The 21,808-nt window shown below is 48.4% G+C and overlaps 9 protein-coding genes and 1 non-coding gene across 10 annotated transcripts; 4 read left to right on the top strand and 6 right to left on the bottom strand.

Annotated features, from left to right (window-relative positions):
• Window positions 1–1,850: 1,850 nt before the first annotated feature.
• F5Y00DRAFT_258368 (uncharacterized protein) lies at window positions 1,851–2,864 on the top strand (the record flags this gene model as incomplete). The annotated part of the gene is made up of 2 exons (XM_048010692.1): window positions 1,851–2,105; window positions 2,184–2,864. 2 exons carry the CDS (start codon window positions 1,851–1,853, stop codon window positions 2,862–2,864), a joined length of 936 nt encoding a protein of 311 aa, XP_047868453.1.
• Window positions 2,865–3,516: 652 nt separating this feature from the next.
• F5Y00DRAFT_226904 (uncharacterized protein) lies at window positions 3,517–4,385 on the bottom strand. Its single transcript, XM_048006399.1, has 2 exons — window positions 4,213–4,385; window positions 3,517–4,121 (listed from the first exon to the last, which is right to left on the bottom strand). Exon 2 carries the CDS (start codon window positions 4,086–4,088, stop codon window positions 3,696–3,698), a length of 393 nt encoding a protein of 130 aa, XP_047868452.1. The 5' UTR covers window positions 4,089–4,121; window positions 4,213–4,385; the 3' UTR covers window positions 3,517–3,695.
• Window positions 4,386–4,669: 284 nt separating this feature from the next.
• On the top strand, window positions 4,670–6,756 carry F5Y00DRAFT_226903 (serine/threonine protein phosphatase). The gene is made up of 4 exons (XM_048006398.1): window positions 4,670–4,972; window positions 5,038–5,161; window positions 5,224–5,314; window positions 5,382–6,756. The coding sequence occupies exons 1-4, from the start codon at window positions 4,956–4,958 to the stop codon at window positions 6,407–6,409; spliced, it is 1,260 nt and encodes a 419-aa protein (XP_047868451.1). The 5' UTR covers window positions 4,670–4,955; the 3' UTR covers window positions 6,410–6,756.
• A 71-nt stretch (window positions 6,757–6,827) lies between these two features.
• F5Y00DRAFT_273128 (uncharacterized protein) lies at window positions 6,828–12,659 on the bottom strand. The gene is made up of 2 exons (XM_048013116.1): window positions 12,381–12,659; window positions 6,828–12,306 (listed from the first exon to the last, which is right to left on the bottom strand). Exons 1-2 carry the CDS (start codon window positions 12,393–12,395, stop codon window positions 7,183–7,185), a joined length of 5,139 nt encoding a protein of 1,712 aa, XP_047868450.1. The 5' UTR covers window positions 12,396–12,659; the 3' UTR covers window positions 6,828–7,182.
• Window positions 12,660–13,016: 357 nt separating this feature from the next.
• Window positions 13,017–14,424, bottom strand: F5Y00DRAFT_226897 (uncharacterized protein). Its single transcript, XM_048006397.1, has 3 exons — window positions 14,163–14,424; window positions 14,064–14,071; window positions 13,017–13,993 (listed from the first exon to the last, which is right to left on the bottom strand). The coding sequence occupies exon 3, from the start codon at window positions 13,877–13,879 to the stop codon at window positions 13,049–13,051; it is 831 nt and encodes a 276-aa protein (XP_047868449.1). The 5' UTR covers window positions 13,880–13,993; window positions 14,064–14,071; window positions 14,163–14,424; the 3' UTR covers window positions 13,017–13,048.
• Window positions 14,425–16,009: 1,585 nt separating this feature from the next.
• F5Y00DRAFT_258363 (pyridoxamine 5'-phosphate oxidase) lies at window positions 16,010–16,832 on the bottom strand (the record flags this gene model as incomplete). Its single annotated transcript, XM_048010691.1, has 2 exons — window positions 16,010–16,728; window positions 16,805–16,832. 2 exons carry the CDS (start codon window positions 16,830–16,832, stop codon window positions 16,010–16,012), a joined length of 747 nt encoding a protein of 248 aa, XP_047868448.1.
• A 445-nt stretch (window positions 16,833–17,277) lies between these two features.
• F5Y00DRAFT_t24 lies at window positions 17,278–17,349 on the bottom strand. Its single transcript has one exon. It is a non-coding gene; the product is annotated as a tRNA-Gln (tRNA).
• Window positions 17,350–17,937: 588 nt separating this feature from the next.
• On the top strand, window positions 17,938–18,992 carry F5Y00DRAFT_258362 (deoxyhypusine hydroxylase; the record flags this gene model as incomplete). Its single annotated transcript, XM_048010690.1, has 2 exons — window positions 17,938–18,410; window positions 18,482–18,992. The coding sequence occupies 2 exons, from the start codon at window positions 17,938–17,940 to the stop codon at window positions 18,990–18,992; spliced, it is 984 nt and encodes a 327-aa protein (XP_047868447.1).
• On the bottom strand, window positions 18,965–19,770 carry F5Y00DRAFT_174377 (uncharacterized protein). The gene is made up of 3 exons (XM_048004914.1): window positions 19,559–19,770; window positions 19,214–19,445; window positions 18,965–19,154 (listed from the first exon to the last, which is right to left on the bottom strand). The coding sequence occupies exons 1-3, from the start codon at window positions 19,671–19,673 to the stop codon at window positions 19,136–19,138; spliced, it is 366 nt and encodes a 121-aa protein (XP_047868446.1). The 5' UTR covers window positions 19,674–19,770; the 3' UTR covers window positions 18,965–19,135.
• A 193-nt stretch (window positions 19,771–19,963) lies between these two features.
• F5Y00DRAFT_174367 (uncharacterized protein) lies at window positions 19,964–21,782 on the top strand. The gene is made up of 2 exons (XM_048004913.1): window positions 19,964–20,207; window positions 20,259–21,782. Exons 1-2 carry the CDS (start codon window positions 20,065–20,067, stop codon window positions 21,685–21,687), a joined length of 1,572 nt encoding a protein of 523 aa, XP_047868445.1. The 5' UTR covers window positions 19,964–20,064; the 3' UTR covers window positions 21,688–21,782.
• The last annotated feature ends 26 nt before the right edge of the window (window positions 21,783–21,808 follow it).

Below are 21,808 nucleotides of genomic sequence, written 5' to 3'. Positions count from 1 at the left end.
TACATCGTATCTTAAGATAACAACAATAATAATTTTTTTATCAAATTTCTACGTGTCTATCTTATGTACATCGAGGCTCAGGGGATTTCTTTTATTCTCTCCTGGCGCGTGCCATCTTACTTACATACTTGCCTTTCCTTTTCTTCCGTATAATTTCTTACTTCAAGTTTAAAATAATTGGTTAACTGACTGACGTTACCTACTCGTGCATATCTATTTGGTCGAATTTTATGAGTTTCAATCTTTGTCGAGTCTTCTTTTGGCTGCTCCACTCTTGAGCTGCAAACTTCCAATCGGTTCTTTCTGATTTACGATTTACGGTCCAATATACAGTGGGTTCTTAGTACATTTCTTACGGTGCCTGTTGCTTCTTTGCAACCACCTACATCAAAGCCGCCTTCATACCGCTAGATTATTGGGCGGTCAAGGCGTGACTCTCCCATTACTCGCGCCGATTAATACCCACCTTCGATTCCTGTCTTTACTACGATTGTTCGTCCCGAGGAGACTCGGGGCCTTGAAATTTTATCCACCACGGCGTCCTCCACACTGGCATCATTACAGGCAGATAGCAATCTACCACCAATCACCTCACCGATCCCGACACGTACGGCATCACCAGCATTACCACCTATCAGATCAGTCATGGAGGAGGGCACGGTGTCGTTGCCGGCAACCCTTGACCCAATATCGCGTCCGAGTTCGACTTCTTCCACCACAGCCTCGGTAGCACAGCTTCCAGGTGTTTCCGCGTTGGCAGCCGCGGGATCAGCAACCGATTCGCCGCAATTGAGGTGAGTTTACACCTGAACAATTACATGATTTTCTTATACCAAAATTTTTTGGGGGGGATGAAAGGGGCAGAAATTGTCATGGCAGTGGTTTTATATCTCAGAAGGGGGTCTACGACTTGCCTGCATGGGAGGTGTCTTATCGGGGAGAGAACGAAATAGATATCTCAAGGATTCAACACCTAAGTGTACACCTGACGGCGGCATTATCACCGTAACCTAGGTAGTCACTAGGAAACGTTAGTATGCCTGTCAATGGTGCAGGTCTCGTTGACTTGCTTGCTTCTACGTACTTGTTAACCCGGACGCCATCTTGTGCCTTGAGCATTGAATTGTTTACGGCAACTTGATCGCAACTTCGACTTTTTAAGAACACATACGTTTTCGAACATTACATACATTTGCGATAACCATCATTCTAACATATTCCCATCAAATACAGAGCAACACATACGCCAGTTCCGCAAATGAATTCTTCTCCTGCAGCGCACGCTCCGACGGCGTCGGGTAATTTGGTGAGTTATTGCGCTTTATTTTTTTTTATCTCAGCACCTCACCTTTCCTTTTCCCTTTTGAGCATGACATGCATATATGTTCGATATTTTGGAAATCGGACTATATGCAGTGGAAGAGCAAGTGGAATGTTGCATTTTGTTGCATTTTGCTGCATTCTGCACCTGTTGATTTACCAAGGTTTCGACGCGGGATAAGTCATGTACCAATAGGTGTACAGGTAAGGAGGCATTCTTGCCTACATCTGTACGCTGTTGACATGAAAGGTGGAAGTCGCCCCTTCAATTCGGATGTGGAACTTTGGAAAGTCGCAGGTACCCTTGTATAGACAAGGTTCGTACCTTGCTATGATTGGTTGCAACCTTATCAGCACCCACTTTCTAGAAATTCTTCAATCTTTCCCGTCTATCAGTTCTATCAGTTCTATCAATTCTATCGATCAACCTATCCTTCCCTATCGATATCTCTCCCCAGTCTCCCATCGCGATACTCTATCCGCCGATATAACCCATCTTTCGATTGAAAGCTTCATTATTCAATTTCAAAATGATGGCCTCACACCCCACAACGGCTGCAGGTGCTAACGGTGATACTCCATCTACGCAGCCGACTTGTCAGAATTGCGGTACGTCGACTACTCCTTTATGGCGTCGCGACGAGACGGGATCCGTCCTATGCAATGCCTGCGGCCTGTTCTTGAAGCTGCATGGCCGCCCGCGCCCGATTTCCTTGAAGACGGACGTCATTAAGAGCCGAAATCGCGTCAAGACAATGCGCCCGGACATGCAGGTAAAGAAAAAGGTATGGAACACGTCCCCTTTAAACCCCGCCCGCGTAATCATAATTAATCATATTCATAATACTCACAACTCTCTGCAGCAAAGCCTCCCTGCCAGTACCAACGGCAATAACTTCAACCATGATAACGCAACCGCCGCCCTTGCCGCCGTTCGCGCGAACCAACAGAATGCCACAAACGGACATGGCCACGGTACAGACTCGCCCGTGTCGCGCACAGCGACCCCGTCTATATATGATCCCCATCTGACTGCTTTCCAAGCTATGGATCATTTCCAGTCGGACGGTCTAACTCAGTACCCCATTCCCGATGGCTCTCCCAGCCACCAGTCCCCTATGAACGGCGACCAACAGATCACCGATGTCCCGCAGACTCACGAGCAGTTAATTGCCGCCAACTCCAGCCTAAAGACGCGCGTTAGCGAGCTCGAACTTGTCAATGAGCTGTACAGAGGCCGATTGCAACAGCTGGAACAAGATATGCAGACCGCTGACAACTACCGCCATTCTGCCGAAAACTCTGCCAAGGAAGCTGCTACGGAACGCATGCAACGTGAAGAAATCCAGCGACAGTTGGAGGACAGTCATAGGCGAGAGAATATCCTTAAGAGGCGACTCGATGAGATGGAGCAAGAGAATCAGGAACTGAAGATGAAGGTAGAGGAATCTGAGTCCGAGCGCGCTTCGAAGAAGCCTAAGCTGGACCTGGACGAAGCAAAAGTTGAAGAGACAGAAGTACCGACGCCGCAATCTGCATCCTAGGGAGAAGCTTTTGGTAGAAGCTTTTGATCCTTCCCGCTTACGTTCAGTGATACCTTTTTTACCATTCGTTTCCTATCTGTAATATTATCCTCTCATGACTTTCTTTGCGTTAATTTTTTAGTGTTCTTTGTTCCGCAAGTACAGACATAGGAAGATGCAGAGGCATTCTGGACTCAGGCAGGTCTACGGCTTCGTTAATTAGTTGATGTGGAACGAGGAACTCGCAGTGGTCGCCTTTTGCACTGGTACGGTCAAAATCTTTAGCAGTATTGCGAGGTGGATAAACTTCATCATGATGATGGGACGGCTTGATCTTTATGGCTATCAACCCCATGGTAGCTATTAGGAGGATGGGGGATACGAAAGGAGTTCTAAGGAGTCACCAAAGTTGCCGGATGTTAACCAACCGGTTAATGGTCAATAAAAGTTCAATTGCATTTCTGACAATAATGCTTGAAACTGTTCTTAGCCTATAATTATTTTGCTTCTGAGCTACCAAGTGAGATGAAATAAAATACGCTGAACGCTGAACGCCTAACGCTTGAACTTGGAAATGTACCTAATGCTATGCTATCCTGAAAATAGAGTTTCAAATAATGGATTATGATGTTGAGTAATGCGATATGTTTGCGCTGCTTACTTTTCTATCTCTCCAAAAGCAAGTGGCCGTCTATCAACTTCCCGGAGTGATACAGATGGAGTAGTTAGTCTTTTAGTGATAATTCTAGTGTGGAGTAATGGGCAAATGTGACGTATTCTTCACACAGTAATATTATACACATTGCGAGTGTAAAGTCTCCAGTAGTTTCTCAACCTGATGCTCGCTGTTTTCTATGTATTATCACTCGGCCTTTTTCCTTCTTCCGTTTTCGACTTGCCATTAAACCCCATCAACTCACCAATGACGCCACCCGGTTTGGGTACGGGACATTCTCTTTCCTTCCTTGCCCTCGTAGCAATACCGCCAGTCTCAGTAGCAACCCTCTCCAAATCCTCAGTCGGACTCTCGAACTGGACGATACCGTCCTTCACAACTGCTGGCTCTGGTTTCCTCCTCCGCCGCCGCTTCGTGCCGTCTGCGGCTATTTCTGAGTCGGCGTAGGTCACCCGCGGCGCGGGACAAGGCAGGATGTGCGGGAGTGTCACGACGAAGAAGCTTGCTGCTACGGTTGTGGCGAAGAGCGAGGAGGTCATTCGCGACCGCGGGTGTAGGTGCGGCGGCATGGTGTGGGTGGGTGAGTTTGAGGAGGAGTAAAGCTGTAAGTCAGAAACTTGTTAGTGACTGGTGATCTTTTGTAAGGTGCGAGCTTGAAAATTGCCAATTGATGCAGTTAGGCTAGGGACATACTTAGATTATGCCTGTATGGTCCCACGGCATGACGATTGGAAGCTGGAGACTACAGGACGGGTGAGGGTTACGATAGTCGTTGCTGTTGTTTAAGGTAGCGCATCCAAGAATTAATTGGGTAGGTACCTAAGTAAAACCACAGCCATAAGTCGCGCACTAAAAGGTGGCCAATGCGGTACTGGAAATGCTAAAAAGCTGATACCAATTCTGTATGACAGCCACATCTAACCCTTTTCGGTGGTACTTTTGGGGGTGGTTTTACTTTGGCCTGGTACCATAGTATCTAGGTATTTCCATTTTACATAATCCCCGTGTAGCGGCTTACAAGCTTAGGAACGGCTAGCAAGGGGGAAGCTGCAGGCTGCAGGCAATTGAGGGACCCGCTAAAATGACTTCAGAAATGGGAGTGCCGGTGCCATTTCGCGCTCAGTGCATAGTGCAACTAAAGTATTTTCTAATTTTGGATTGTCAACTGTAAGATGCCGCACGCGACGAACCGAATCTGTCGCGAACCACATCTCCATATCCCAATTTGCATAGCATGAAGAAAAACCATATCGCAAATCACAACCACAGTACACAATAATAGTCTACGTGCACCTCTTAGGCCAACTAATTAGGTATCCTGATAATGTTATAAAAACGACCATACGAATATTCAAATTCACCCTCCCCTTGGCTCGGCGTTAGCTTCGATTGCGGCCTCGGTCCTATTCCCCTAGCCTATCCTCCCAACCGTAGTCATGAGCGACCTTGATAAGTACGGCGCCCTCTATGGGTATAAACGCAGCGCCATATGTATGCTAACCATGTGTGACTATACAGAGCGATCGCTCAACTCCGAGCATGTCGTCCGATCCCCGAGGCGCAAGTTAGGGAACTTTGCCATAAGGCTCGAGAGCTCTTGATCGAGGAAGGAAACGTTGTTACAGTCACAGCCCCTGTAACGGTATGCCTTATCCCAAGGCGATAGTATAAGCTCGGAATATCTCTCTGACATAATGCGCGCAGATATGTGGTGATATCCACGGACAGTTTCACGATCTGATGGAACTCTTCAGGGTTGGAGGCGATCCACCAGATACAAATTACCTTTTCATGGGTACATATTCCAAGCGCGATACCCATCTTTTACCGGATGGAATCTCTAATCAAATGTGCTCATGTAGGCGACTTCGTCGACCGTGGCTTCTACTCACTAGAATCCTTCCTCCTACTCCTCTGCTTAAAAGTCCGCTATCCCGATCGTATGACCCTTATCAGGGGCAACCACGAGTCTCGTCAGATAACGACAGTTTACGGATTCTACGATGAATGCCTCCGAAAATATGGCAGTGCTAACGTTTGGAGGTATTGCTGCGATGTTTTCGACTATCTCGCCCTCGGAGCTATAGTGCTCAACGCGTCGAATACCCTCTCGCCTCCTAATGAGATGACACCCAGCGAGGAATATACCCAGCAGGATATTGAGATTGAGGTATGCAATGCGGATGGAGATATCATGAGTCGATTTATGAGACGAGGCAGCGATCAATCTCTAGATCGGGAGCAGAAAAGTCCTAACGGAATCCAGCCTAAGACTGGCCCTCCAGGGTCAGGCGCGTCGGGCTCCAGTGGGGGCACCATCGGCAACCCGACAGGAGCGGTTTTATGTGTGCACGGCGGTTTATCACCCCTGATCGATACGGTGGATAAGATCCGCCTATTGGATCGCAAACAAGAGGTACCTCACGAGGGCGCCATGTGCGACCTCTTATGGTCTGACCCGGACGAGATTGACGGCTGGGGTCTGTCGCCACGCGGCGCAGGCTTCCTCTTTGGCGCGGATATTGTCAAGGTTTTCAACCATAAGAATGACCTTTCGCTCATTGCGCGCGCCCACCAGCTCGTCATGGAAGGGTTTAAGGAGATGTTCGATGCAAGCATTGTTACGGTTTGGTCGGCACCTAACTACTGTTACCGATGCGGCAACGTGGCCGCCGTCCTAGAGTTGTCTGAGGACCCGACCGGAGAGAGTTTTTTCGCGCGCAGCAACGGCGATGTGGGCCGGAGCGATGGTGGAGTAGAGGGTGTTATGATGGAGAGCGAGAAGAGGCTCAAGAACGGCCCAGCAAGGAGATATCGCGTATTCCAGGCCGCGCCGCAAGACTCCAGGGGTATGCCTGCTAAGAAACCAGTGGCAGACTACTTCCTATAGGACCCCCTTGTGTGAGGGCTGGATTGTATAGTACGAAATTGTTGGTAACGGACGTAGCATTCCGCTCAAGACGGACCATCAACAGTGTTTTTTACGCCCTTTGGTATGATACCTGGCGGAGTTCCGGAGACATCCAATGTCACAGAGAGAAGCAGATTTCGGATTAATGATTATAACTAGGCGGCGTATTCTGGTCTCCATGAGAATAGATGCAGAGAGAAGATATCCATATAATCATACTAGGATATATTCCCCGATCAGCCTACTACTACTGGGCACATTTTCACCTCACGTGAATGGGACAAGACGATTCGGTGTTTGTTGTGACAACATAGGAATAACTAGAGATGAATTTATCCTACAAAGGAAATAAATAAGAAAGCTCTACTGCGTAGATGTGTAAGTAAGTAAACCAAACCCTCCTTGCACACAATGTCTAACTAATAATCCAATTTCTCCATCGTACAATCTTCTTCCCTAACTTTCCTCCATAATCTAATTCCTCCTCTTCTTGTTCGTCTAATTTGATGCGTCATTCAGGTCCCCATCGAAATTCCGTCTTTCCATCTATAAAGTATCCATCATGTCGTTGTCTTCCGGCGGCAAGTGCCCATCTGTCTGTACTCAGCAACCCACACCAGTCTTGTCGATATATCGTTCCATCCATCCATCCACCTCCCCAGACACCAACCAACCCCTTTCTTTAAACATTGCCGGACACTTTCCACCCCATTAAAACCAATACCCCTAATCCATACCACCGCTCCCCACGATCATATATGAACCTTATCATTCCTATCTAGGACAGGCCTAAGTACCCCGTCGATAGCCTCCTTCGGCCCCACGGCAAGTCTGGTCCCGCCCCCCCGCCGCTGTCTGATCGTCTGCCCGGCCATCACCGCCGTCCGGTGCGCCTTCATCAGGTACTTGATGTCGGGCCAGCCGTCGCCTTGCGGGATCACGGTGTCCAGCTTTCGCTTCTTGGTCCTGGGCGAGAGTTCGGGTTTCTTCTTGTTCTCCTCCTCCGCCAACGCTATAGGCCGCTTCAGGGGCCCGGGTTGGCGCGGGGGTTGGACGTCGGGCATGGGGTCGGGCCAGGGACTGGGCGGTTTGGGGGCTTGCCTGCGTCTTTCTTGGAGATTGGCTAGTACCAAGGCGGGATCAGGTTCAGATTCAGGTTCAGGTTCAGGTTCAGGTTCTGGTTCAGGTTCTGGTTCAGATTCAGGTTTAGGTGCAGGTTTAGGAGCAGGTTTAGGAGCAGGTTTAGGCGCAGGTTCAGGTTCGGGAGCAGGCGCGGGCGTAGGCGTCTTTTTTGTCTTTGGCTTTACCTTTGGCTTCTTACGTCCGTCGTCGCGCTTCGGAGAAGGTGGTGGTCGTGGCGGTTTTGGCCTTAGTCCCTGTCTAAGTGGACGTGGAGGTTCGGGCGCTGGCTCAGGACTAGGTTCCACGACGTCGCCGTCGTCGTCGGGGATGATGTTTTGATTTTTCTTTTTCTGGCGAGGTTGCGACTGTTGCGGCGGGTCGTCGTCAGGGATGATGTTCTTCGTTGTCTTTTTCTGGCTTGGTTTCGACTGGTCGCCCTTGACTTCTTTTTCGAACAGAACTGCTTTCTCGCCTGGCTTTGGACCTGGGAACTTTACGGTTTTCTTAATAAGGGAGGACAGCTTAGAATACTCCTTCGGTTTCGGTCTCCATCTCTTTGGCCCGTCCCTAGCTATCCTAGTAGTCTTGTCCGTTATTTGCCCTTTCTGCTTTGGTTTGTCAGTCTTCTTCTTGTCGTCGGTCTTCTTCTTGTCGCCAGTCTTCTTCTTGTTGCCAGTAGTCTTCTTGTTGCCAGTAGTCTTCTTGTTGCCAGTATCCTTCCTGTTGCCAGTATCCTTCTTGGAATCCTGCTTCCCCTTGCCTTTGGCTTGAGTTACGCGGGTTGCTGCGTAGGCTATTGGGCCGGTATATGTAGATGGATCGTCGTCAACGACGGGGACCTGAGTGACGTCTTTAATTACCTGAGTCGAAGCTAGGATCAGTTGGCTATCGCTAGAATCAAGAATACGATCAGAAATAATATTACCTCTTTTTTTGGCGGCGGCAGCGCTATGCCGCTGCGTCGCCTTGTTAAACGCATTTCGTCTGAAGTCGTAAAAGTCTTGCTCCGACTTCTCCCACTGCGACTTTTCCTCTTCGTCGAGCTTTCCTAGATATCCCTCGTACCGTTGGTCTACGACACTGCTCCAGTCACTCCAGTCCCAATATCTGGGATGATTTGGAGGCAATTTCGAGGGCTTCCTTGGGTTGATCACCTTTTTCACTCCTCCAGTTCCTCCCAATCCTCCCCTATTGGACGGGGTGACCCTTTTCGGAGACTCGGTTTTATAATTATCCCAAGGAAAGATCCGTTTAGGAGGCCTTTCCGCCGTGCTCTGGTGAGCAATCCTGATATCGGCTGGAGTAAGCGGGAATGGAGTAACCGGGGGCGCATGAGGCGGTGGATCTACGGGCGTGGCGGGTCTCAGGGCCTTCTCGATATCTCTTATGCTGTTTTGAATAGCCTTGAAGTCCTTCTGAGCAGTGTTCTCATCCGCTCTCCCTTCTACTGGGAGGGAATCGTAGTAATCTTTGAACGACATGTTCGCAATGTCGTACATAGTCCACTCATGGCTAGCCTTGCTGTGGGCCCAGCCTGGCCTTGCGGTATTCGAATACAACGGAGACGGCACCTGGGGCTGGGGCTGGGGCTGGACCGGAGGCTGCTGCTTATAAATTTCTTCGTGAGCGGGAGGCTCTGCAGGCCCATTATGTCTTTTATTGATATTCGCTACGGTACTAGTGATAAGATCGTAGTTTGCCTTCGCAGCATTCCGGTCGCGTCGGAAACGTGGCGGCAGCGATGCGAGGTATTGCTCGAAGGTCATCGCTGGCAATTGAGTCCAAGCCCAACCATGAGGATCATCTGGATGCTGCGGCGGCGGCTGCGGCTGCGGCTGCGGCTCTGGCTCTGGCTCTGGCTCTGGCTCTGGCTGCGGTTGCGGTTGCGGTTGTCGTTGCCATTGCGGCAGCACTGGATATGCCGGAGGTGCTGGCGTTGCCGGCTGCACTGGTCGCACTGGGTTTACCGTCTTTACCGGCGGGACATTTGTGGACGGGGCGGGGGTCGGAACTGTTCGAGTCACGTTAGTCCTCGAGCCCCGGAGAGGGTTTCGGCGAGAGTGGAATAGACGAGAATTGCTTAGACGAGAGTTGCTGGGGTAAGTACGCCCATACGGCGGCGTGGACTCCTCCACGGCTATGTCAACAACCTCGCGACCCGGCCGGCGCTGAAACAAGCGACGGACGGGCGGGTTAGGGCGAGAGCCACGATGCCGAGGTGGGCGAGGCGGGTAAGGACTCTCCCCCCGGGATTCTTCATCCAAGTTGATGACGGGAAAGCCAGCACGGTACCGTGGAAGAACTTCAGACTGACCTTGAGTGTTATTCCCAGCAGGAGTCGGAGTGACGGGTTCGTCTATAGGGAAAGGGTTAGGTGGTGGTGGAGGTGGAGGTCGAGGCTGGGGCTGAACCGGAGGCCGAACCGGAGGCTGAACCGGAGGCTGAACCGGAGGCTGGACCGGAGTTTTAGGCTGGACCGGAGGTTGAGGCTGGACCGGAGGCTGGACCGGAGGCTTGGGCTTGGGCTGTACATTGGGCTTGGGCTTGGGCTCGACATTGGGCTTGGGCTTGGGCTCGACATAGGGCTTGGGCTTGGGCGCGGGTTGAGGCGCGGGTTGAGGTGTAGGATCAGTCGTCTGACCCTGAGTGAGAGGGTCATCACCAAAGTCTACCGGACCACCCACGAGGACCCTAGGGATCGCCGGCGCCGGGTGGTCGCCAGGCAAGTTACCAGGTGCCAAGCTATGGACATCAGTAGGGAGATCCTTTTGACCTTGAAGCCTCTTGGTATTCTTGTAAAGCTCATGAGCTGGTATCGGCCCAGGGCTATCGTTCTGCACACTCCTTCCGATGTTCTTCTCCGGCTTTAGGCTTCTCAGGTTGTCGATCTCCGTGTCCAAGTTCCAAATCATGTGGTTGTACATCTTGATCTGCTCGTTGTTCGCCAATATCTTCGCTGCATTTCCCGGATCGCCCGCATCGAGACTATTGTTGTCGTCGATATAAGTTTGGAGGTACCTTGCGTATGTCAAACGCAGTTTGTTGAGCGCTGAGATACTTGCGCCGAGGCCCGAACCGCCCTTTTCTTTAGTCGAGGGACCAGGATCGGGAATTTTCTTCGGCGACTCTTGTTTGGTGGGATCATCTACCTCTGGAGGTGGGACGTCCGAACTATCGTCCTCTGATGGGATGTTGGGCAAGTTCGAGTCATCAATGGACTCGTCCGCAGTCGGGTCTTCCTCTTTTGGCTGAAGGATTTCATTCTCCGAGGGAATGATATCACTATTCTCGGGCAGCTGCTTGACCTGGGAGCCCTTTTGTTCTGCCTCTTTTTTCTTTATCATCCGTTGCGTCTCGGGGTACGAATCTAAGCCCTCCTCCTCGAGTTTGTTGAGTATACCTTGATGTTCCTTGATGAGCTGGGTCCAGTAATGATCTAGCGCTTGTCGTAAACGAATACGCCTAAGGTAAAAATCCTTCTCATTCTGTTTGAGGCCTGCCACCAAGTACATGTGGAAGGCATCAAACTCTTTCCATATCTCCTCTTGCCTCTTCAGAGATTCTATATGTTCGATCTCTGCAGAAATTAGGTCGTTAATTTGTATTTCTTTAAGTTCGAGGAGCTTGTTATGTAAAAGGAGCCGAATGATACCGGAAAGCATCACGGCGAAAGACTCCATTATCGCTGCGTAGAATCGTTCGAACCCTTCAGCAAAGGTCTGAAATTTAAACCGGGCCTTGCCCACTGAATTTATCCGAACCCAGTCATGAATAAACGATTGCCAATCTATCCTCTTGGAATCGATTTCCTCGTCAACTTCTTTTAATAAGGCCTTGATATCCGGGATCGTGTCGCACTGTTTAGCAGCTTCGTACCGTTCAGCCTGCTTGTCGATCTCAGCGGTGAGTCCACTCGAGATTCTATCGCGTAACTCTTTACTTGTGCCCTCAATTGGCAGCATTAGAGGCCCCTTGACCTTCATATCTTCAAGCTTTTCGGGAATCTTCTCTATCTCTAGTTTTGAATCCAGTCGAGCATCTCCCCACGCTTTTCTCGGCCTCGTCGCCTTAAAGCCAACCCGCCTCTTTAAATCACGGGCGTCTTCCCTAAGTTCCTTAGCTGAAGGAAGGCCTACATTAGAAGGGCTCGGAGCAGCTCCGCCTCGAAGTTGTCCAAAATTTTCGGGAAGTGGGATTCCTCCTCCTAGGAGCCTTCTGACATCGTTGTAGCAGGCCTTGTCATTCATAGGTTCCTGATCAGTAGGAAGATCGCGGTATGTGGCAGACACATAGCGAGGCGAAGGAGTAGGGTCCGCTTCGTAAATTCCCTCCCCCCGAGGCCTAAAAACATTTAAATGCCTCTCTAGACCGATTGCCGTGAGGGCTCTTCTAATGAAGCCGAAGAGGTGCTCAACCTGCTGTGTAGACCCGTCAAATCCGGGATTGGATGTATAGAAATTTTCACACTCCTGGATGATATCGACGAATTGTTGATTAATAGATAACCTCGAGCGACCTTCCCCATACCAAACACCCGCCTGTGTCGGAGTTGGGTACTTCACAGGGTTGTGAGAACCCTGTGCCATACTAGCCAGGGGACACTCCCAGTCAGACGTTAGAGTGTCCTCCATGTCCTCATCATCGTCACTCAAATCTCCCCTGAAAGGGTTGTCAATGCGGGTTGGCTGGTGTAGCATATCCATCCCAGGAAAGAATTCGTTTGTTTCAAAGGATGGACCCAGTCCATCGTTCTCCTATTCTCACAGTGTCAGAAAGTGCCCAATACAATTATTATCCTAACTTCTAAGTTTGTGTGAAGAATGCTTACCCCAAGTACATCCATCTTGTATGCTGCAGTCGGTTGCGACAGGGTGGTGAGAAATACGCGACGGCGGGAGCCGCTCTAGTATACTGTGAACTTCTTATCCAATCCAATCTCTACTCCGACTTTTAGATTTATGTTTTTTTTATCCGGCGATCAAAGATATAGAACTTCGGTATTGTTTAAGTCAAGTTATTTGTGTTTTTATGAGCCAGTTAAGAAATGTGGCTCAGAATGCGATATTATTTCACAACGAAGATGCTATTGTTGTTTAATTGAGCTTCGATAATCAGCAGATGAGAACTAACGTTGTCTATTATTTTATCGTGTAAATAATAAGAACTTGGACAAAGAGTTCATGTTCAGCTTTGTATAATACAGATCCTGCACGCCCTCACGCTGAAAACAGCGACTAGGCCACCACCGGCGTTTGCTTTCACACTAAGGTCGCTTGCAGATGATTATCTCAGTAATTATACGACAAAGGTGCAATGACTTTGTAAAGATGTAGACTACCAAATGCGGCTGGTGGTGGTGGACAGTAGCTCTGGAATGCTCCAAAAGTATAGGAGTAGCCCGCACTTAGAGCAGTCCCTGTCAGGAATTTAGCCCATCAAGTCTGATTCTATAAAGAGGTACTTACGCAATCCACCCAATAAATAGTCACGATTGACTCAAAAAGACAAACTTTTGCCATGCAGGCTGGAGGATATATTTGGAGTCAATGGTAAACAGCTGGGACCATCACTATTGTTCGAGTCGTAGTGTATAGGGGAGACATAATCTAAATGTGTCTGGCTGTGTTGTAAAGTGGCAGGAAGTAGAGCGTCGGCTATGGGAGAGCCGATGGACTTCCTTGAAGTATGAGGTAGATTTGAATATCGATCTGTCATGTGGCCTGCCTCAAAAGACTGCTCGTAAATGGTGACGTCTTGATGACTGGAGCTTGTGTTATATTGGCTGCCATGAATAAGGGGTTTGTTTAGAAGTTGGTTCAAAGTGTGTGTATATTGTGATAGTTCATCCTGAGCTTGGCCTGGAGGTGTTTGTGACGATGATAAATATCCCGTGCTTGCAATGCCAGTGGTATCCTGACCCAAGATCGTCACGTCGTGTATTTGGAGGTTAGCAGCAAGGGCTTCTGATTTCGCTTGATCGTATGTTGAGGAGCCGGTAATATTAGCCTCAATATCACCGTATATAGGTCTGCTTGATAGTGAGAAATTGGAGGTTATAGCTTCACCGGGATTGATGTTGCCATTTTGGAGAAAACAATCTATCCTCTCGTCGGTAAACCCAAGAGTATTGAGAAGGATTCTCATTTTCTGGTTGTGTTCCGCTACTCTCTGCGCGGCTCGTTGGATATGTGACGTAACCTCAGCCCCTTGACGCTTATAGAGCCCTAGACGCTCCTCAAGGCTTTTCACGTACTCCTTACGCCGAGCACGGGACCTCCTTTGATTATCCCGAATCCTGCTAAGGTCTGCTTGGCTTTGTGATGACATATCGGCTATCCAAAGGCGTACTCAAGTCTTATAGATGGGGGGACTGATTGGGCATTGCTATCAGAAAAAATAACCAAGGCTCCGGAGGAGTGAGCTTTATACAAGATTCCCTGCCTATTTTGGTCAACTTGGAATCAAAACAAGGAGTTGAAATGGAATAGCCATGTAAGAAGTGGATAGATACCTGTCTGACTAGAATTATGATAAATTATTTATTCGGTGAGTTGTGCCTATGAGAGATACACCAGAAGACGGAATTGAACTAGAAAGACAATATATATACCTATTCAAGGAGCTAAGTTAAAGAACTATAGCTCACTAGGTGCGACGAACCACAACCTTAGGAGAACCAGCCGCATGGATATGGGCGCCTGTCAACGCAACTCTTATCCCGTGCTCGGTATTACCGATAAAGCCTTCGTCAGCCTGCGTCTGACCTACAACAATCGATTTGGTAGGTAGTCATCTAGAAGTTGTTCAGTATGTCGATGTGCATAGAGTATAATTTATTAAAAGTGGAAATAAGGACTATAGAGTTACTTAAGTTAACTACCTAGTTAACTAATTAAGACGTGAAGCTATGTTATTTTCTTAAATCGATACTAGCCTGTCGATTGACTACGGGTTGATACAGTGCTCCTCTGAAGACATATAGCATACCCTCAAGTTCTTGACTCCCACTAGCACATTTTCCATTGCTGCTAGATTCCTAGCAACTACAACTGGGTTAGACGTCGCTATGAGATGGTCTCTAGAGGCACAGCCTGAGTGATCCGGAGGAAATACGCCTGTCCCGTCCGTACTTCCAGCCCGTTATATCCTGCATTATGCTGCGCTATCAACAGGTAACTGCTTAATTGGTCCGGGCCACACCTGGGAAAGACGCCTCTGTGTATGCTTCTGCTGAAATGCGTCTGAATTCTGTAGGGGCGTTGAAGCGGAGGTTTGATCTATGCCTGGGTTCGTCAGAGTCATATCGAAGACGACAGAGGCGTTAAAACGTCCCATTTAAAATTCGGTAAAATCTTACTAGTACGCCACTCTGGTATTTTGGCGCTGCTTAATATATTGTATATTATAGAGTTTCAGGGCAGATGACCCGAAATCGCATCCATGTGAAGTATATGCAAGCAGGCGAAATATCTGCAACGATTTAATCCTCTGCATATGTGGGATCGCCAAAATATGATGTTCTCATCCTGAAGCCACTCGTCAGTGAGTGAAGAAATACTACTCGGCGAAATCGATAAGTCTCTACCAAAGAGTCTAGTAACATGTAGGTGCCTTAGGTACATATTTACCTAAAGTATCTTCCTCCCTTGGGAAACTAAGACGGCTGGGTATAAGTAAAAGACTTGTGGCTGCATTTTGGCGTAAAGCCATTATACTCTTCGTATATTGATCATCTCCGCGCAAGATCATCGATCTAGCATTACGACAGCGATCGCTACACAGTCGATAACCATCTATGATTGAAGTTAATGCCGACATGACAGCCCGCCACGAATATCTTGACATCTCCGGTATAAACCTCGAATCAGTAAGGAATACGGCCCTACCTGGTATGTATCTAGAACCGCCTAGGACCTGCTGACCATCCTGAGAAATTCGTGAGATCGGTGATAAGTAGTCGTCCTGTAAGTCATAGACACGGGAGAGACGTAGCGTTGGCTAGGATTCATAAGCGTCACTACAACAAAGAGAACTTACCATGGCGGCTAGTCAATGTATAGGTCCAGAATAAATTGACACCGGGAGCCACATTGTAAGTGGGAGTTGCGCTGTCATGGTGATATTATCCGATTGGCTTATTATGTTTAAGGCGTAATAAGAACAGTCGGTGAACCTTTTAAGCAGAATGGGGGGGTTTTTTTTTCGTAGAGCTAAGCTGCTTATTATTACTCCTCGTCTTCAACTACTTTAAGAGGTTGGCACATGTAGTAGTCGTATGCGTAGTATACTTCAATAGGGATGCCGCTGCACTTTTGGTTAGCGATAAGCTGGGAGGCTGGCTAACAATGGAGTTGGAGTAAAAGGAAGATGTCTTATACGTGAGGGAATTAGAAAGTGGCAATAACAACGATGATTTAGATTGTTAGGTACTTATGTTTGAATATGATCCTATGATCTTCATGGGCTAAGTCTCTCAAGAGACCATTCCTCAACACCTTCTTCCGTAGATACCTTCTTATCGTAAGCAAAACGGTCATGCAGGCGATTCTGTCGACCTTGCCAAAACTCCACGTATTCGGGGATTATTCTCAAGCCACCCCAGAAGTCCGGAACCGGGATGCTTTCCTCTCCTTCAAACCGCTTCTCGGTCTCCTTGACCCACTCGTCGAGTATCTTTCGTCCATCATCTTCTTCCTCGCCCTCCTTACCCCCAGTCGGTTTTAGGACCTGACTCTGGCGACTTGACCAAGCGCCGATACGGCTGCCGCGAACCCTCGTATCGAAATATTTCTGGCTCTCTTCGCGGGTGAGCCTGCTTGCCTTCCCCTCCACTCTCACTTGTCGCTCGAGGTCTTCCCACCAGAAGGTGAGGCTCGCCCATGGGTTTGTAGCGAGATCCTGAGCCTTTTTGCTCGTACCGAAGTTACTATAGATAACAAATCCCTCGGCATCCAGTTCCTTTAGATAAACCACACGGGAAGATACACGACCAGATGGTAACGATGCAGTAGATAGACAGCAAGTCTCTGGATGAGCAACGCGACCGGATCGTTGGGCTGCGGCGAACCACTTATGAAATTGACGAATAGGTGATGTTGCATCAAGGTCTGAGCGAGTTAATACACCCCTTGTAAATTGTTCCGCTTGCCCATGAGCCTCTTTACCCGCCGGAGCAACTAATAACAATGTAAGCGCGCAAACTTATCCAAGCATTATTTCGGGTGAAGCGGTGCTACACACATATTAGTTTACTGTCCACACTTGCTGAATGTAAAGCCATCCTGAACGTAGTTGTCAAAAACCGGGAGGAAACTAAGACCATGGAGACGTAAGAATTGTAAGAATCGGGTAGTCTTTCGAAGCTGAGGCGAACGTAGGTAAAATTTGTTTAATTATGGCAAGGGAGTCACGTTGTAGCACCTATACATAGTATGTTAGGAGGTACACAGGTGTCTCATATGAGAAGACTTCCGTATGACAAGCTGCGGAGCTCGCCTGATATTTAATTTTAGCGCAGCTCCTGACTTGACTTTTACTACAACAGCAGGTACGAACCTTAGTATTACATACAAGACTTATCGAGGCAAGTGGTAAGTGTAAAGTAATCACGAGCTATTGAATTATACCTTCCTATATCTATTTTAAGGAGGGGAAACGTAAACCGCAGTTATAAAAAAAGAAAGGTACCTAAAGGTATGGTCCACCATAACGATCAGGAAAAAGAAAGGTCTCCCTGGGAATCGAACCCAGATTGGCGGAATCAGAATCCGCAGTGCTAGCCATTACACCAGGAAACCTGGATGCTAAACGGTTGTCAGCTAGGCCTTATATACCAAGGTACTAATGCGTGGAAAAGAGCGCTTCAATTAGGTAGTATACCTAGGTACACTACAAAGGCCCGGGCCGAAAATCAAATCTTGCACATCTAGGTAATCTTGGCAAAGCCACGTGCGAATAGAATAAAGGGACACGGTCTTATTTAAGCTATAGTGGCTAATATCGCTATAAATATAGTGGTAAACTACTTAGATTTAGTGAACGAGCTACTCTCTGTCCTTCAGCTTAGTGCGTGGCTTATACAGTATCAGAAAGTCAAGAGACGTATGTATAACCTTAGGTACCTAAAAACAGTGCTGGGATCTTGACATGTGCAAGTGCGGAGAATTTTTCTAGAGATCTTGATAGAGGGGTTGCCTGCATTATCGTGCGTGGTACAACACTAGGTTACTTGATAACAAAACTTTTGGTGCGAAGTCACTGCCCGAAATTTCCCTCCGCAATTTTCGGTCTCTCAATCCAACATTCCCTTCGTTACATCTTCCTTATATGTTGGGTTGAACTCTACGGGACCTTACACTTCGGAAGTTCGTTAGATTTAATTCACCATGGCGTCTGATACAGATACACTAGCAACCATCGCGAGCCTTCGCGAATCTCTTTGCTCCGAAGCTACCCCACTACCCGTCCGATTCCGCGCTCTCTTCTCACTTAAGCACCTCGCACGACACGAGACTGATGACCGAGCCCTCGGAGCTATCGACGCCATTGCGGCCGCCTTCGTATCCCCATCGGCGCTACTCAAACACGAGCTGGCATACTGTTTAGGACAGTCCGCCAACCTAGCAGCTGTCCCCCACCTTCAGAAAGTTCTAGCAGATCTGCAAGAGGACCCCATGTGCCGCCACGAAGCTGCCGAGGCCCTGGGCGCTCTCGGCGATGCTGGGAACTTGGAGATTCTGCGCAAATATCGCGATCGCGAGGGAGAAGACGTTGCCGTTAAAGAGACTTGCGAGATTGCTATCGACCGAATCGAATGGGAGAACTCGGAACAACGAAAGGCGGAGAAGCTTCACCAGAGGTATGCATATCCATTCCGAGGATAATTGATTATCTGTATGGGGAATTTACGTCCTAACTACCGGAAAACAGCGACTTCGCTTCTGTTGATCCAGCTCCTCCGATGCCCGACTGTACCCAGACTGTCCAAGAACTAGAGAAGAGCTTGATGGACACGAGCCAACCCCTCTTCCTTAGATACCGTGCCATGTTTGCACTCCGCGATCTTGCGTCGCCGCCGGACCTTCCAACAGCTGTTCCCGCAGTCCATGCCTTGGCCAAGGGATTCGCAGACCCGTCGGCCCTATTTCGCCACGAGATTGCGTTCGTCTTTGGCCAGCTCTCCCACCCGGCTTCGATCCCAGCCCTTACCGCAGCATTGAGCAACCTCGAGGAAGCTAGCATGGTAAGGCACGAGGCGGCGGAGGCGCTTGGAAGCCTTGGCGAGGAAGAAGGCGTCGAAGAAACCTTGAAGCGATTCCTTCACGACGAGGAGAAAGTCGTGCGCGAGAGCATCATCGTTGCTTTGGACATGGCTGACCACGAGCAATCAAATCAAGCCGAGTACGCGCTCATTCCGGAGGCTCCAAAGGTAGTAGCATAGATGGTGGTTTGGAAACTGGCGTTACGTCTGGGTTGGCTGCAGGATACCAAAAAGGATACGCATGGTTTGATTTTATAAGATTTGTTCTCGAGTTCGGCACCTATACTTGAGAAATCTACTAGGGAGTCTCTACTAAGAGAACCTCAATTGTTGGTGTTCCACCTATTCCGGGAAGCCGATTAGCGGTATTCAATTTATTACCATGTAGGGGAACAACATACTTATGACCGCAGTCGCAGGTGTAGAAGATAGTGCTACCTTCGTCAGCACTACGTAGCTGTACTGCTGAATATTTTACTTCGGTACGTCCGCATTTTTCACACGTTTCGTTGACGACGGCTTCCGTTTGAATTTTGTGTCGCTCGACCGATTGTACGATGGAGAGCTTTTGCCGAAGCACAGAAGGGAAATCCGAGGGTTTGCTTTGGGTAACGGTTGTCTTGGATGCCGTGTCTGTTGGCCATCATCACATTAGAAAATTACATCGATTAACTGGCATGAAAATAAAATAAAAACAAGTAGAAAAAACAAGTAGGGATGCTGGCTATCTCGCAGCTATGACGAACCTCTGTTTTCAGCGCCGCAGCAGTCGCAATGCAAGATATTTTTGACGTTGCCTTTAGACACGGGGAGTAGATTCCCGCAGTCAGTACAGAAAACTAGAGAGCCAATAGCAGCCATTGTAAAGTTAGACGAGCCGTTGACTGTTTTTAATGAGGTCGTGATGTTGCAAGTAAGAAACTGGATTGGATCTCTAATATTGTAGAAGATATTCTCGTAAGAAAAATTGTATTAGAGCTGGACTTGATAATTCAATGCAGCTCTATGTTGAGAAATCTAAGATTGTTTGCGCTATCGATAAGATAATAAATATGTATGGTTTGGTACCTAGGTACTCGGTCATTGCATTATTCGTCTTCTTTATATACATACCTACATACATTAGATACATACATACATAACTTCATATGCTAATTCTTATTACGTACCTGGTCCTTGTCGACATTTCCCGACTTTTGTAACTTGAAGGCAGGATTGAAGAGCGAAGCTATCATATTACATCGTCGCGACGATGAACAACGAACAGTTCCGTCGCCTTGTTTCTACAAGCACGCCTAAGCCCTCATCGAATAGCAATGGCGCATCACCAGGCGCAGCCACTCCTCGAGGAGCATCGCTTGGATCTAGACAGAGGTCAAGCATTCCTATGACGCCGTGAGTCTACTGTCTCTCTACCTTCATAACATACGTTATTAACTAATCCAGTCGCTCAGTTGGCCTTCATAATAAATCCGATTTCGCGCGACAATTAGCAGAACGTAACCATGGCGGCGACAAACAGCCAAAGAAATTTAAGTCATATAATCCCAAAGGTAGCAAATTAGCAGAGGGGTATGTAGACCGCGCTCAGAATAGAACTTCGGAAGAGGAGGACGAACGAGCAGCGCGAATAAAGGCACTGGAAGAGTCCCTCAAGAAGGAAGAGATCGACCAAGAGACCTTCGACAGACTCAGGAGTCAAATTGCCGGCGGAGATTTATCCAGCACCCACTTAGTAAAAGGCCTCGACTTCAAGCTCCTCGAACGAGTACGAAAGGGCGAAAACGTTTATGGCGATAGCGGCGAGAAGGAAGAGGCTTCCGAGCCAGAAGACGACATCGATGAAGAGTTAGACCAACTAGAAGAAAGAGAAGTCGCAGCGGTCGCGAGAGAGAAAGCAGCAAAGAAAGGACAACTATCAACGGCGCCACTAAATCCGTCGAAGAAACGAACGAGAGACCAGATCCTAGCCGAGATGAAGGCAGCAAGGGAAGCAGCAAAGGCTAAGGAGGATACGGGTCTGGGGTCAAAGTTCAAAAAGATTGGTGCGAAGACTCCCGGAACGAGAATAGAACGAGACAGCAAAGGCAGAGAAGTATTGATAGTGGTGGACGAAGATGGCCATGAGAAGCGAAAGGTTCGCAAGATTCAGCCAACAGTTGAAGCGTCATCGAAAGATACGGATATGATGATGCCTGATAAGAATGCTAAACCTCTCGGCATGGAAGTTCCGGAGCAGTACAGGAAGCAGGCTGAAGAACCAGATGACGAAGACATCAACATATTTGATGATGTTGGTGACGACTACGATCCTCTTGCTGGGCTAGGAGATGAAGATTCTGAAGATGAGGAGTCTGCCGCGAAGGAGCCACAACCATCTGACACTACCAAGGAAGATAAGGTTGCCATGCCTCCTCCACCACGGCCAGCCACTACGACAGAGTCACGGAACTACTTTAAGGATTCTAAGACTAAATTGGTGTCATCTGAGTCGCTTAAGGCGCCGTCTATGTCCGATCCGGCAATACAAGCAGCTCTCAAGAAGGCAGCGTCTCTAAATCCTATATCCAGGCCAACAGAAGAGGACGACAAGGAAGCACGTGCTAAGGCGGAACGTCTAAAGAAGATGCTTCAGAATAACGATCGCGATGCGGAAGATATGGACCTGGGCTTTGGTACGAGCAGGTTTGAAGATGAAGAGGACTTTGAAGAGCAGAAGGTCAAATTCTCAGAATGGGGACGCGAAGGCGACGATGAGGGCCATGGTGGAGGCGGTGGTTCTAAACGTAAGAGAGGACCTAAGAAGCGAAAGGGAGATGTCAATAATGCAGCGGACGTCTTACGAGTCATGGAGAAACGGCGAGCGGGTGAATGAAGGGTGGGTTAGTGAAGGATAATGCCATAGTACCAGTACCCAGTTAGTGATAATCAATAACTACCAAAAGAATTAACCTATGTTAAGCATTCGAACTATTATAATTATAAGTTATATATAG

This window comes from Daldinia vernicosa (assembly GCF_022497035.1).
Source record: "Daldinia vernicosa strain CBS 139.73 unplaced genomic scaffold F5Y00scaffold_6, whole genome shotgun sequence".
Taxonomy (NCBI): Eukaryota; Fungi; Ascomycota; class Sordariomycetes; order Xylariales; family Hypoxylaceae; genus Daldinia; species Daldinia vernicosa.
This window is presented reverse-complemented; position numbering and strand designations above follow the sequence as displayed.